This window comes from Uranotaenia lowii, chromosome 2 (genome assembly GCF_029784155.1).
Source record: "Uranotaenia lowii strain MFRU-FL chromosome 2, ASM2978415v1, whole genome shotgun sequence".
Taxonomy (NCBI): domain Eukaryota; kingdom Metazoa; phylum Arthropoda; class Insecta; order Diptera; family Culicidae; genus Uranotaenia; species Uranotaenia lowii.
In genome coordinates this window covers 322,582,727-322,598,190 of record NC_073692.1, presented here as the reverse complement: position 1 = coordinate 322,598,190, position 15,464 = coordinate 322,582,727, and the positions used below count along the sequence as shown (strand labels likewise).

The 15,464-nt window shown below is 38.7% G+C and overlaps 2 protein-coding genes across 9 annotated transcripts in view; one reads left to right on the top strand and one right to left on the bottom strand.

Moving 5' to 3' along the window:
* Nucleotides 1–2,120: 2,120 nt before the first annotated feature.
* The window catches only part of LOC129743869 (protein Fe65 homolog), a 383,733-nt gene continuing 370,389 nt past the window's right edge, over nt 2,121–15,464 (bottom strand). For 6 of the 8 annotated variants that reach the window (XM_055736090.1, XM_055736092.1, XM_055736091.1 and 3 more), the window contains 5 exons: nt 11,521–11,651; nt 11,245–11,459; nt 11,000–11,182; nt 10,769–10,936; nt 2,229–2,368 (listed from right to left, as the gene is read on the bottom strand). In XM_055736090.1, coding sequence (XP_055592065.1) covers nt 10,790–10,936; nt 11,000–11,182; nt 11,245–11,459; nt 11,521–11,651 — 676 coding nt within the window. In that variant the 3' untranslated portion in view covers nt 2,229–2,368; nt 10,769–10,789. Of the gene's footprint in view, nt 2,369–10,768; nt 10,937–10,999; nt 11,183–11,244; nt 11,460–11,520; nt 11,652–15,464 lie in introns of all 8 variants that reach the window. The other 2 variants (XM_055736087.1, XM_055736088.1) reach the window with 2 other exon arrangements.
* LOC129742918 (uncharacterized) lies at nt 4,061–4,735 on the top strand. Its single transcript, XM_055734857.1, has one exon. The coding sequence runs from the start codon at nt 4,061–4,063 to the stop codon at nt 4,733–4,735; it is 675 nt and encodes a 224-aa protein (XP_055590832.1).

Genomic DNA, 15,464 nt, shown 5'->3' with positions numbered 1-15,464 from the left:
TCAACAACGTATTCTAAATTTTCTGAAAGCCAAATGTTAATGAAGAGATTAACCACCGTAATGTTTGTATGTTACTTTAATTTGTCGGCCTTAGCGGTGAAAAGTGATGTCCTTTTTAGTAGGGACATCTAAAGCTTATGAAAATTTTTTTTTATAGATGGATAGTAAGTTAGATGAAAATGAAAGATGTTGAAAATGAGCGGGTAGAATTTATTTAGAAGCATATCATCACATATCAAATTTTTGTTCCTCACGGGCCTACTACTATGAAGCAGTAGATACAGATAGAGTTGCATCTACCACCACACATTAGTAGGCCAAGCGTGGTCCGCCCCACAAGGGAAAACTTGCAGTGCGGACGAACAAAAAGATGATATGTGATCGCTCAGATATACTCCCTTTAACTCAGAAACGCATCTATCGATGCATAAGTCTTCTCAGTTTGTTATCTTCGCATTTGTTACATCCGGGGTTTGGATGCGAAACGGTACGGTCGATAGTCTGATAGTGACCTATCACCGATGCTATGATGTCGTGTTTTTTATTTCTTTTTTGGCCAAAGTTATTTAATTTTAATGAAGAGATTAACCACCGTAATGTTTGTATGTTACTTTAATTTGTCGGCCTTAGCGGTGAAAAGTGATGTCCTTTTTAGTAGGGACATCTAAAGCTTATGAAATTTTTTTTTTTTTTTTTTTTTTTTTTTTTTTTTTTTTTTTTTTTTTTTTTTTTTTTTTTTTTTTAACTTACTATCCATCTATACTATCGACCGTACCGTTTCGCATCCAAACCCCGAATGTAACAAATGCGAAGATAACAAACTGAGAAGACTTATGCATCGATAGATGCGTTTCTGAGTTAAAGGGAGTATATCTGAGCGATCACATATCATCTTTTTGTTCGTCCGCACTGCAAGTTTTCCCTTGTGGGGCGGACCACGCTTGGCCTACTAATGTGTGGTGGTAGATGCAACTCTATCTGTATCTACTGCTTCATAGTAGTAGGCCCGTGAGGAACAAAAATTTGATATGTGATGATATGCTTCTAAATAAATTCTACCCGCTCATTTTCAACATCTTTCATTTTCATCTAACTTACTATCCATCTATAAAAAAAAAAAATTTTCATAAGCTTTAGATGTCCCTACTAAAAAGGACATCACTTTTCACCGCTAAGGCCGACAAATTAAAGTAACATGAAAGCCAAATGTGAAGAAATTAGGTTTGGAGGTAAATGGTAACAAAATTAAAAAATAAATAAATTCAAAACTTCTTACCAATCTGCTTAAATCCCATTGCAACTCTTCAATTGAAGTTTCAATAATATTTCACCAACCCCAATCTTTGTACCATTGCCATTCTACCTATTGGAACTGTTCCAGCTCTTCCTGTCCAAGTTTCCCTTCATCCCACATTTCATCTCGAGAGCTCCCAATCATCTGCCCAGCAGTTTTGAACGCTTATACACATCGAGTCACATCAAATTGTTAATGCTAGTCACATTTTTTCCGCGGATACTTAAACATAAAACTGCATAATCTTGACGCAAGGACAGTGTAGTGTCTAACAACTATGATGTACTTAGGTATTCGTTTCGAAGATCACGCCGAAACACCGAAGAAAACAAACACAGAAACTTAAACCGGTAACGCACCTGAAGCAGCGACGGTGCGCAGTGTCCAGGATTATAAGGGTTCCTCGATCACCCGATGCAATTTGCTAAAACAACTGGCAGCTGTATCTGGATTCGATCCGGATGCCAAACTGTTGCTGTAGCTGCTGCTGTCATTGGTGGTGTTTGTGGTGGTGGCGGTGGTTGTAGTACTCTCGTTACTGATAATACTATTCTCAAAGACACTATCGCTAGATCTACTGTTGTTTCGGTTTTGGTTAGCGTTTGCAATGTTGCTGCTGGTCCTACTAGCTGCTGCGGTTGCTGTTACTGTTGCTAACGATGACGGATGATGCTGCTGCTGTTGTTGATGGTCCCCGTCGATTGCTAGTGACGAGACTGTCGTGAAGGTCGTTTCCGTCGAAAAAACGGTGGACGATGACGATGCGATCGATGCCAGCGATGATTTGCGGCGGCAGAAGCCCTTGGGCAACCCGTGGCTGCTGCTGATCCTCTGCCAGGCTGCTGGCAGCATCGAATGCTACGGACTGTTGGTCGAATACTCGAAGATTTTTTTGTTGATCAGTGGCGACTGCAGGTGCCGATGCGGAATCACTTCCCGCTCAGTGGCAATGGGCCAGATTTCCTGTTGCGTGGTGCGTTGTTTTGATTCGTTCGATAACGACAGCGAGAAGAAAAGGGGCCGATTGGGTGGTGGTGTGCAGTTGGTTGGGAATTGGTTGTTTTGAAAAAATTACTATAAATTTGTTTTTTTTATTGGTTTGAAGTGCATTGATACAGTCCAGGGACAAAACGAGATGGATTGGAAGACACGGGAAAGGTGAAAACAGAAGGAATTACAACGCACGTTAACGTATGTTTAACTTAAGAGTACATTAAACAACAGAGGTGAATTCGTACAATTTTTTGTTGGATAGCTACAATTTGGTTTAATAAAATTTGGAATTCACCTCATTGTATAAGGTTTTGCAACACCAGAAGCATGTTTGAAATCCGTAAAGTATGAATAAGATTGAATATTTTTGAGGTAATAAATTTGTAGAATTTGATTCACTGGTGTGAAATGTGAAACCAATACATGCATAAAATGAAGAGGAAATAAAGTTAGTTAGAATCTGAACAGTGTTGAGAACAGTCGTCTTTCAGAGAAAATCCCCCACGTTGTTGGTAAAATCTTGGCCATTGGTTTACAAATCTGTAGACAGGATTAGTGATTTTCGCTGTGCCGAAGTAAATTCGCGGTTAGTTCGTTGAAAACCGGAGTAGTTGGCAGCGATAGGTGATCATGAGTCATCCTGAAAAATCCGGAGAAAATTATGGTAGTGCAAATGTACCATGCGGTTCGACTGGGCCTATTAATTCCAACAAGATGGCTGAAACGAGGCATTGGAACGAGAAAATGAACGGTTGAAGGCGCATATTGAATTGCTAAGAACCCAGCAACATCTTCAATCAGCCCTCAACAGATTGAAGGGAGCGGAAAAAATGCCGGATCTAAGTGAAATGCAGGGTCTCATATCTAAATTTGATCCGAAAGATCCAACAAGCATGGATGCAGAAGAGTGGATAAAATCAATTGATAGTGCAGCGAAAGCTTACAAACGGACTGTGGATGGCAAACTATATTGTGCGCGTTTACAGCTACAAGGAGCTGCTCGACTATGGTTCGATAGTGTACGTGACGAAGTTGCTGATTGGGAGACCTTTTGTGAGTTGTTGATAGAAGGTTTTTCGTCTGCAAAGGGGCCCATTTACTACCACAACTTAATGCAAAACCGGAAAAAGTTGCCTAGTGAAACCGTGGAGGAGTATGTGTACGGGATGAAAGCGATGGGTAGACGTGGTGGGTTCAAAGAACCTACGATCGTAACATACATAGTAAACGGACTCGCTCAATTTCTTTCGCGGTCCAAGGTTAGTGTGAGTCGGTCTGATACTGTTCAAAATCTATTAGCCGAGCTCAAGTGGATAGAACACCTTCAATCACTGGCAACTCACAATACTGAGTAGAGAGAAGCCAGCCTCAGGAGCAGCACCTGTCCAGGTATTCGTGGAGCCCAGGGAAACGAGAGAGCCAGAAAATGCTTCAAGTGTGGTGGTGACGGCCATTGGAAGCGTGATTGCCCATTGCTCATAAGCACATCCAACGACGCTAAGATCCAAGTTATCCAAAGGAAGAGTGTGTTTATAAAGCCTGTCATGTTACACTGCATTCCGGTTGATGCATTGGTGGATACGGGAGCAAAAGTGTCAACGATTCAACATAGTTGTGCTCTTCGTGTTGGAGCGTTGGAACCGTGTAAAAAAGGTTCTGCAAGGTTTCGGACAAAATCAAGTGTTGGTCGAGGCTTTTTGCGAAGCTACCATCCATATAGATCAGCTGGAATTGGTCGTTAAGTTTTTTGTGGTTCCTGATTGTGTGCAAGAGATGCCTTTGATATTAGGTGAAGATGTTATTGATCGAGATGGCCTGGTTATGATAAAAAGGGGGAATGAAGTGCGATTCCAGTGGGATGTAAACGTCCCAAATACACCCTTTGGAAAAATTGAAGCTGGAGATCAATTTGGTACCGAGAATCTGGATACGGCTAGGCTCTTCAAAATCGATATAGTTGAAGAAAAAAATCCAAATACGGCGTCGGATATCCAGTGTGATGGACGATTCGAGATGCAGGAGTATTTGTTAGAAATTATGAACAAATACAGAAAGTGCTTGGCCAAATCCATGATGGAACTCGGAGAGTTGGAGTATACGAGAGAAGCAGCGCTGAACGACATTGTCGAAGGGTTGATAAGTGCTCAAATAATAGAAGAAAGTGAATCTCCATGTAACAGTCTGGCAGTGTTAGTGCCAAAGAAAGACAATCAATTCCGGATGGCAGTTGATTACAGGCAATTGAACTTAAAAACAATCAAAGATCGTTTTCCTATGCCAGATATCGAGGATTGTCTGAATCGACTTGTTGGGGGAAGTGTGTTTATTTCGATTGACCTGTATAGTTGTCACTACCAAATACAATGGCAATGGAGAGCCGTGATTGCACAGCATTTTCAACGAAGTCTGGACATTACCGTTTCCGGAGGCTTCCGTTCGGATTGGTGAATGGCTGTGCTGTGTTCCAGCGGGAAATAAATAAGATCTTCAGCGCCTTTTAATCGTGATTGAGAAATCAGGATTCACCATTAACCTTAAGAAGAGTCAATTTCTGAAGACAGCAGTGATCTTTCTGGGCTTCGAGGTCAATCAAGAGGGGATCAAACCGGGTATAGTGAAATCGGAAGCTGTGTGACAATTTCCAACCCCCACCTCGGTAGGACAAGTCCAGCAGTTCATTGGTCTTTCTGGGTTTTTCCGAAAGTTTGTGAAAAACTATAGCTTAAAGGCAGCTCCCCTTTATGATTTGCTGAGGAAAGAAGCCGTGTTCGTATGGGGTAGGAATCAGCAAAAAGCTTTCACCGACATTAAGGAAGTTCTTTGATCGAGACCGTCACTGTCCCTGTTCGATCCGACCAAGGAATTGGAAGTGCATACTGATGCATCCGCAATTGGATGAGAAGCCGTTCTGCTGATGAGAACTGAAGCTGGGCTTAAGCCTCTCAGTTACTACAGCGGGAAAACCAGTGATGTTGAGCGACGCTATCATAGCTACGAACTCGAATTGCTAGCTGTAGTGGTGGGTGTAGAGCGTTCCCGTTATTATTTACTAGGCCGAAAGTTCGTGATTCAAACTGATTGCAGTGCGGTTCGCGACGCATATAAGAAAAAAAGTTATGAATAATCGAGTGGCTCGATATTTTCTAAAATTACTCGAATATGATTTTGATCTGCAATATCGTCCAGGTACTGCAATGGCTCATGTGGATGCCTTAAGTAGAAATCCTGTTGATCCAGTTGAGCTAGTAGAGTCAGTAGCTGCGAAAATTTTTACCATCGACGCGGCTAATGCAGACGCTCTAGTAACGATGCAGCGACAAGACCCTCGTGTAGTGAATATTATTGAACAAATGGAAGGTGTGCCCGCCTCTGACGAACAAAGGCAAATGTAGCTAAATAATTCGCTAGACAATTACCGGTTGTTTCGCCAAGTAGGTGGAAGGAAATGCTGGGTGGTTCCGGCTAATATTCGCTGGAGATTGCTGAAACATTATCACGATGATAATGGTCATTTTGGAGAAGAAAAGGTGTTGCAAACGTTAGTGCAAAAGTTTTGGTTCCCAAAAATGAGGAAATACATTCGTAATTATACAAAAGCTTGCCCAGGTTGCGCTTTTGCAAAAACAAAGGAAGGCAGAGCTGAGGGCGAGCTGAATCCCATACCAAATGTGGCTGTGCATTTTCGAAATATACATTAATTAGGCCAGTAAGAAATACAAAAACTGGACCAGTTTTGATAATATTGACCGATGCGATGACTATTTTTGAATCACCCACGCGCATCATCAGCGACAGGGGCACAGCCTTCACAAGTCGAGCCTTTGAAGAGATGTGTTCTAGATTGGAAATTCAACATATCAAGGTGGCGGTCGGAACTCCTCGTGGAAATGGCCAAGTCGAGCGATTCAATCGCACAATTTTGGACTCTTTGCGGGCCATGGTGGATGCGAACGACCGTGGGTGGGATGAGAAGCTGTCATCAATCCAATGGGCAATTAATAATACCCCAAGCTCGACAACGAATTTCTCCCCAAGTTCCTTACTGTTATCGTACCGTCCAAGACAGGGATGAGCAACCGGATGGCCCGCAAGACTCTTCTATGCGGCCCGCGAAGTTTTTTTTTCAAATTTTCATGCCTTAACTTTCTTCTACAATGTATTGTTAGGAAGATTTATATGACTTGATCAAATATGCACTTATCTGCATTTACCCTACAATAATTCAGATTGCTAACAATTTTTATGGCATTTTGAGCATTTATTATGTTCTGTTCAAGGCATAAACGCAATATCGTTTATTAGCAAAACGTAATATTGGATTTTTTTTTTATTCAGGACACATTTTTCCTTATTATTTAGATCCTATCACTTTGAAAAGCAAATTCCATTAAAGTGAGTCGGAAGAGGGGCAAAAAAATCGGCTAGGGAAGTCATTATTTATGTTTGCTAGCATTAAAATACTGGCAAAAAAATTAGACAAAAACCTTGTGAAATATTTTTGTATTTCTGAATATTGACGAAAATTTCGAAAGTTGAGGGTTAAGGTGAACGATTTCAGATTTTTTCATCAACATGAGTCAGTCGGTATCAAGTTACCGACTTAAATAATTAATTCTTGATAAAAAAAAATAGATTTCAAAAATTTTGTGATTCGATCCAAAAGGTCTTTGAAGATTATCTGTGATGCTTTTTCATAAATTTGATAGAAAATTTATAACAAATATCGATAAATTGAGTTATTTCACTTAAAAATAATTCACATTCCACATTACCAACTTATCCCAATGATACCTAAAAAAAGATTAAAAACTATAAAAATCTGGATAAAAATTCTAGAATCAAGAATGTAGTTTGGAAGATAGTTGCTTAAAAATATGTGAGACTGAACATTTTTCTGTGATTTCAACAATCTTGCTCAACATCTCAATGCAATGATCCAATACAGTACTGCAATTTAAAAAAACGGGATTTTTACCGTTTGTAGGATAAAAATCTAAGCTTTGAGAACAAGTTTTAGTTCTGGAAAAAATCTCAGAAAGTCAATTAGCGCTTCAACATCCAATTCTAATAAGGTGGTGATTTACTCGAATATATATTTTTCACACTCTCAGTTATCACTGAGGTAAGCTCCAGAATATTTTTAAATGGAAGTGATTACGAAAAGTATCATCAGTTTTAACAAAAATTTTGTAAGAACGAATGTTCGCAGAGAAGTACTATTAAAAAATTTAATTCAAAAATGACTAAGATTTTAAGATGTAATTTCTGTTTTTAAACACGTGAATTCGTTTGATCCTCTCTTTTTTAGAGTAGTTTTTTTTCCAAATATTTGTAGTTATAAAAAATGACGTGACTCTGATGATTTTTAAAAAAATGTAATTTTAAGTGCGGCCCGCTGACAAGATTTCAAATTTAAATTGGCCCGTTGGCTCTAAAGGTTGCTCACCCCTGGTCCTAGAGATATTCATCAGAACGCTCTGGTATTAGCATTACATGATGAATCGGATATTCGAATCACTAACGCTGAGCACCTAAGAACGAAGGCAGCTGAGAATACTGCAGCTAAACAACTGATACAAAAACATTAGGTACTACGACAAGAGAAGGCGAGTAGCTCATCGGTATCAAGAAGGAGATATGGTGCTTGTGGAGAAAGATCAATGCACAGTGGTGCAGAACATCAATCTAGCTGTACGAAATTAATAGCGCCCAGGGATGAAGAGCTAGACATTCGGTGTCTTCAGCAACATTGTTCAGTTTTACATGGAGCGTATTCTAATATCAAAATTTTTGCCGAGGGGTCCACCAATAGCGAGATAAAAATGCTAACTTTTTTGTTTTTCAAATTAGGGCTTTGATGTCTTCGACAAAGTTGTTTATCTGATCAAAATACATAAGTTTGTTGAATGTGTTAAAGTCCTATCACATCACCCTCAGAAGTTACAGTCAAAGGAAAAAAAATCTCATGAAAAAACAGTTTTTTGAACCTGACACGTTGTAGATTGGATGAAATGGTTCGCTGTCTTTGAAAGAAAGTTGTAACAAGCCACGATCTACAATTGTCTCATACATTATGATGGGTTTAAAAGTTGCTGAAGCTCTATAGAAAGCATTTAGTGTATTTTATTGGCAATTTTGGAAGGCTCCTCCATCGAAAAGTGCACATTTTCGCAATACCCCCTTTTTGTGATTATTTTTGATGACAAGCGGAACCATTTCCATTTGAAATTAGCGGGGAAATCGGTGGAACTAGTAGAGATTTGAATGATTGAAAATACACTTTTTGTATAAAAATTACCTATTTTACTTATAGAAAAACCGTTGAAAACATTTAATTTATTAATAAACTGTTGCATTTCTCCTTTTTATAGTTTGTTTTATTAAAAGACATTAAAATTATTCTTTTTAATAATTTAAACTCCAAAAACATTAATGGAACTAATCTGTTAAATTTGGTAGAGCACTAAATAAGTATTTGATATCATATAAATGAATAATTGAACCGGTTTTGCCAGTACAATATAACTGCTTCTACCAAATTTAACAGATTAGTTCCATGATTATTTTTTTAGTTTAAATGATTTGAAAAATCGAATTTAAACGTCTATAAAACAAACTATATAAAGGAAAACTGCAACAGTTTATTAATAAATTAAATGTTTTCAACGGTTTTTCTATAAGTAAAATAGGTAATTTTTATACAAAAAGTGTATTTTAAATCATTCAAATCTCTATTAGTTCCACCGATTTCCCCGCTAATTTCAAATGGAAATGGTTCCGCTTGTCATCAAAAATAATCACAAAAAAGGGGGTATTGCGAAAATGTGCACTTTTCGATGGAGGAGCCTTCCAAAATTGCCAATAAAATACACTAAATGCTTTCTATAGAGCTTCAGCAACTTTTAAACCCATCATAATGTATGAGACAATTGTAGATCGTGGCTTGTTACAACTTTCTTTCAAAGACAGCGAACCATTTCATCCAATCTACAACGTGTCAGGTTCAAAAAACTGTTTTTTCATGAGATTTTTTTTCCTTTGACTGTAACTTCTGAGGGTGATGTGATAGGACTTTGACAAATTCAACAAACTTATGTATTTTGATCAGATAAACAACTTTGTCGAAGACATCAAAGCCCTAATTTGAAAAACAAAAAAATTAGCATTTTTATCTCGCTATTCGTGGACCCCTCGGCAAAAATTTTGATATTAGAATATGCTCCATGTAAAACTGAACAATGTTGCTGAAGACACCGAATGTCTAGCTCTTCATCCCTGGGCACTATTAATTTCGTACAGCTAGATTGATGTTCTGCACCACTGTGCAATGGCAGCGGGGTGGCAATCACAAATTTGAACCACGATTCAAGGGACCATTTATTATAACAGCTTATTTTGAAAATGATCGTTACCAACTTGAAAGTTTGCCGGAACAAGGAAGTCGTCAATTCACCACGGTATACTCAGCTGATAGGATGAAACCGTGGTGTATTTTACCGGATCTGGAAATGCTTGACGAAGAAGATGAAGACTCAGACAGCGAATGAAACCATCCAGAGGCGTCCGATGAGGACATCGGAGTACACTGGGTGTCCGAATGTGAAATGTGGAAACCAATACATGCATAAAATGAAGAGGAAATAAAGTTAGTTAGAACAGTCGTCTTTCAGAGAAAATCCCCCACGTTGTTGGTACAATCTTGGCCATTGATTTACACTGGTTTCTGAGATAAAGATTGCTTAGTTTAGATGTTTTTCGGCTTACATTACTTAGCGGACCTTAATGTGTTAAGAAATCCCGCAGATCATGCGCGTTCTGATACGGTGGAACGAAGAGAAAGAGATATTCAACGAAACCGTGTTCCAAACTTAACAAGCTAAAGGAAGGTTTCGCATGACATCACAATTTAAAAAGCGCGGTATAACCTAAAACTGAAGTTATATGTAAGTAAGGCTTTTTCACATACTTAGCAACGATCTTTTCTGCAGCAACAGGATGCGGAGAAACTATCCATAGGTAGTCGGGACGGGGTGCTGGCTTGATAGTCTCCAAAAAGGTCATGGTTTGGTGGTTGGAAATGCTACGTTAGTCGTTGCTGGGAGGCGCGAGTTACTTCGAATGTTTCAACAGATCGGCCCCCGTCTCGAAGTCTTCTGAGCTATTCTAAAGTTTTCAGAAGAGGAATTATAAAGTATGAATGCAATAGCAGAACATTCCCAGGATGTAATGTGAAAGCGGGAACCAAGAGGTACATCAAGGAAAAAGGTGGTTTTGGTGGGACGAGCCCACACACAGCTGCAGAAACACCCGACTGTAATAAATAGTTTGAAGTTGAATTTCCACCTTGTAAAGAACATGTTTTAGACCTAAGACTTTGTAATGCTTCAAGCTTTGAAAAACAGCCTGGTATTGCAAAACCTGATACATGTTAATCGACTGAGCACTGCTGAGCAGCAACTATCTGAACAGCTTTCACCTTACCTGCAGTGATTTTGCTCGTTCTCAGGAGCTGGCCTTATCCTTCTTTAGCGAGAACGAGCTCATCAAGTTTTTTAAAGTCGCTCCAATGCCTTTGCCGGGGGTGTGCGAATCGGCCGAGTAGCGACCGCTCGCCTCCGGATGGGCGTCCAAACACTTCTGGTACCGGAGCTGGAAGAAAATGTTGAACTTAAGTTGGGAAGCTGCTTATACTATCTTACTGAGGGTTGATACCTTGCAAGCTGCCTCTATCGTTTTACACAGCGCCCCACTGGATGGTTCACAGTGAAACACGTGAGCAACGAATCGATCCTGGGCCGTGTGCATTATGAACGCACAGTTTTTGATGTTCTTTCCAATGCCCAAGAAGCAAAGGTACCGCACCCGGCACTCGCACAAAAGACGGTTTTCTGCATCCTAGTAGAATAGAAAGTTGGTAATTTACAGTTACGCTTATCCAAAAGCCTATCAGGACTTACCGAAGTGTTGATGCTGATCATACTGGGTGCCACCGATACGTTCACGCTGTCCCAGTTCTCGACCTGCGTTTCGGATATCACCTTCGCGATCGCATCGTTCAGCACATCCATCCCGGTGGCCTGGTGCACCTCGGTCTGTCCGATGTACTGGGCCCGAAGCACCTTCTTCGGTTCCTCCATCGGCGTTGGGAAAGAGGCAGCTAGAAGAGACAGTTCTAAGCATGAGAGATCGAGAGTGCGGCAGCATCCAGCCAAACTGGTTCGGTAAAAACTTACGATGCCGAATCCATCGGCGGTTTTCCGTCGGCAGATCCGTCGGGCGAATCGCACACCGGGAGCTGCTGGAGCTGGAACTGTTGGCGTCGAGCTGGAGGGACCGTTCGATCATTATCCGCTTGCAGATGTCTCTGTAATGAGAAAAAATGATTGTTTGAATTTAAAAGAAAAACTATTCAATTATGTGACCATGTTGACTTTCAAAATGTATGTATTCCTGAACCCGAACGAGGCAACTTTTTTCAGGGCATAAAAAAAACGATATCAATCGTTGGAATTTGCCGATAAAAACATCCATGAAAGAGATTTTCATCCACCAATCATCCACTCATATTCATCATTAACAGATTTGCTATCGATTTGTTTTGCATTACGATTCAAAGTTATCGGTAAGTGTAACGTTAATGATAAGTTCTCCCTTCCTCGCAAGAAATAACAAGAGATCATTGGTCACTATTTTGCATTCAGATTTCATTTGTTTAATTCAATTGATGATTTGTTTAGTTTAGCTCCGATTGTAATTTGTGAAACGCTTTGACTTGAATGTGAAAAATATTAGTGAACGTTTAATTGAAAACCGCGTCAAGAGGTTATTACTAAAGATGTTGAAGGATTAAAGTAAATAGCAGAAGTAATCTTCACAAATATCTTTGAAATAGTTACCATGAAAAAATAACTATTTCGTAAGGTTATGAATAAGGAGCTAACTCGAAAAAAAATGCAACACTTTGTTTAGTGAATAACTTTTGAATGCATGGATATACAATCATGAAATTTTCAGCAAAGCTACTTGGTAATGTTATGTTCACATGTGCAAATTTTTGTGATCTGTATAGTGGTTTTGAGATAGCGTCCAATGAAGAAGTTTTTCGACTTTAGCTTTTGGGAAACACTTGCGCCATCTACATAAAGTGAACCACCCTTATTTCAAATGAAGGCTATTCTTGATTAAATTTTCTGTTTCCTGAAGCTTGGCCTTCAAAATGACTAACAATTTTTTATTTGGTCAATTTATCCGATTTTCCTCATTCGTCAAAAAAACAACACATTTGATTTTTTTATCACTCCATCACAGTTTTTGCGTGACGGCTCGATTTCAGATCCAACTAAAACAGAGCATAAACTTTTTGGGACCTATTGAAGTGCTTTGCAGGGAAACAGTCGCACTTGGAGGCAGTTTTCTTTGTATATGCATTCATCTATTCATTCAAGTTTTGGCTGAAAACCTGTTAGGTGACTGCTGTCCATTACAAAATTTCCAAATTATCTACCCACTAGCAGTACAAATATTTTGCGCACGATTTGACCATCGTATTTTGTTTATTTTACCGGTGGGCAGCATTTCTACCTTTGAGAAATGAATTCAGGCCTTTTTATTAGTCAGCTAGAAGAACCAGTCAGAAAAAAATTATCTTCTTTATCACTCCCTCTGTTGATATTTTAGGATAGAGCTTGAAAAAACCTTACACACTCCTTAACTTCATGGAATCAATCATCTTCACTTCAATTCAAATTTTAGCGCACTTTTGGATCATATAGGACTTCTTTTACGAGTGTATATGTAAACTTTGACGAATAGATGATTTCCAGCTGTTTTCGGAAAAAATGATCAATGAACTTCAGTATTGGGCGATATCTAAAAAACCACTGGACAGATTGTTATTAATTTTCTACACATACACATTGCATTACTAGGAAGCTTCACTGAAAATTTCATCCACTTCAATTTTTATTTTAATTATCCTTACGGCAAACCCTTTCATTTGACGTTTCACGCGAGATTTTCGAGAATTTCTATTTTATAGTTACAAGTGATGGTAACTATTACTGGTTACTAGAACTCTTTTTTACGTTTAGACCACTACTTTCGAATTAATCCATTTAACTATTTCAGTTAGCCTATTCTCCTAATGTACTACGGACGCTTTACTTCATTTTGAGCGGTTTAAAAAAAATTCATACGTTGGTGGACAGACCGAGAAAAAATATTGTACCAGTAAACATGAATCGGCAGAGAGGTAACTCAAATCGATAGAGGGATCGTAGCGCGAACTGGGTAGCAGTCGACTTCTCAGGCAGGGAAACACGCTTCTCGAAGGGAAACATACAAACACGATTCGGATTGTTTTCGTGTGTTTCTCTGGAGGGCGTGTCTTAGATTATTTCGTGGCTCTCACCAAAGGTACGCGTATGGTGTGTTCCTCTCTGCCGATTAGATGATGCAAAATCGCCAGAGAGATCGTTACGATCCCTCTGTCGATTTGAGTTATCCCTCTGCCGATTCATGTTTACTGGGAAGCGTTTTCCTAGGGAGGTACTCCCGTAGAGCGCTCACTTCTCTTTTTAGAGCAAAGTGAGAGGCAAAAAACTCCCTAGGAGCATTACTTTTTCTCATTCTTAAAGAGTGAGAGCAGGTTTTTGTTCCGTGGGTGTTGGCTGTCATATGAATCTGAAGCCTGTCGTCAATGAGAAGGTTATCGTTAAGTGTATCACAAGGGAAAAACAGTTATCATTACCAATTCTGCTCGATTTGCATCCCTGGCTATTTGTGGCTCTCAAGGCTAAAGACAATCTTTTTGGTTTTAAGTAGAAAAAATGGAGTCTTAAAGATTTTAAGAGAAGTTAAATAAACGAAACCTTTTTTATCCAGGAAGAATGAACCATTGTTATTTCTAATATGGGTAACATTTTAGAAAGATTTTGCATGAATGGCAGTGTGGAGATAATATGAACCATATGCACAAAATAAATAAATTTGAATTGAAATTGTATACAAAAAATAGTTGTATTCGGACACACTGGAGCAATGGCAATGGCAATAGTTTGTTATTTTGACAACACTAAACAAAACAAAGTCAGTCATTGATCTATTCCAGAACTGATTCTGCAACGAAAAAAAAAAGTTTCTGATTAGCCCTCCGGTAGCAAGACGAATTGGATAAGGAAGCGCAGATTTTTAAGACTGCTGCTGCAGATTGTTTTTTTGATTTAGCCTTCCAGTGGAAAAAGACGGAATTGGTTTAGGAAGCGCATATTTTACATTACACAAATGCATTTGTGGGCCTGAAATGGAACTTTTTTCCTGGTGCTTTTGTCTTTCATTTTAGCTATTAGATGTCTTCAGAACATTTACTAGTAAGATTGTTTCCCATAACGTGAAAGTATCAAAAATTAGTCACAGCCTACTACGATAAAAATAAAAACACTAACTTTTTTGTTTGAAGAGATAGAGACCAAATTTGTTCTACAAAGTTGTAGATATCATCAAAATATGAAACTTTGTTGAAATAACAAAAGCTTTATCTGTATTCAGTGCAGAGTTATAAAGCTTTTAGTTTAAAACATACTTAAAATTTGTTTTTTGTACTTAACTATTGTAAACTTTGAACTTACATAAATATCATGTTCACAACATTTATTGCGATACTCAATATGCACATTTTGCACTAGATCTTAAGTCTCTACGACCTTGTCTTCCGAAGTTATCGCAATTTCAAGTTTTATTTTTGCTTAATTTCACGAATTTCTAGGGTAAAATGGGGCAAGTGGATCCAAAAACTAAATACCACATCTTGAAGTATAATTAAGTACTACAAACTTAGCCAAAAACTACTTGTCTCCACGCGCCCTTTTTTGAGTACGGTCGGCATAAATTTGTTGAATTCTTAAATTTGGTCACTATCTCTTCAAACAAAAAAGTTAGTGTTTTTATTTTTATCGTAGTAGGCTGTGACTAATTTTTGATACTTTCACGTTATGGGAAACAATCTTACTAGTAAATGTTCTGAAGACATCTAATAGCTAAAATGAAAGACAAAAGCACCAGGAAAAAAGTTCCATTTCAGGCCCTTTTGGACCACTGTGAAATGGCGTATGCAAGTTCGATGATTCCACGACGGCTGTTTGATTCTATGCTCGTCCAAACACGATTCAAACATATTTCG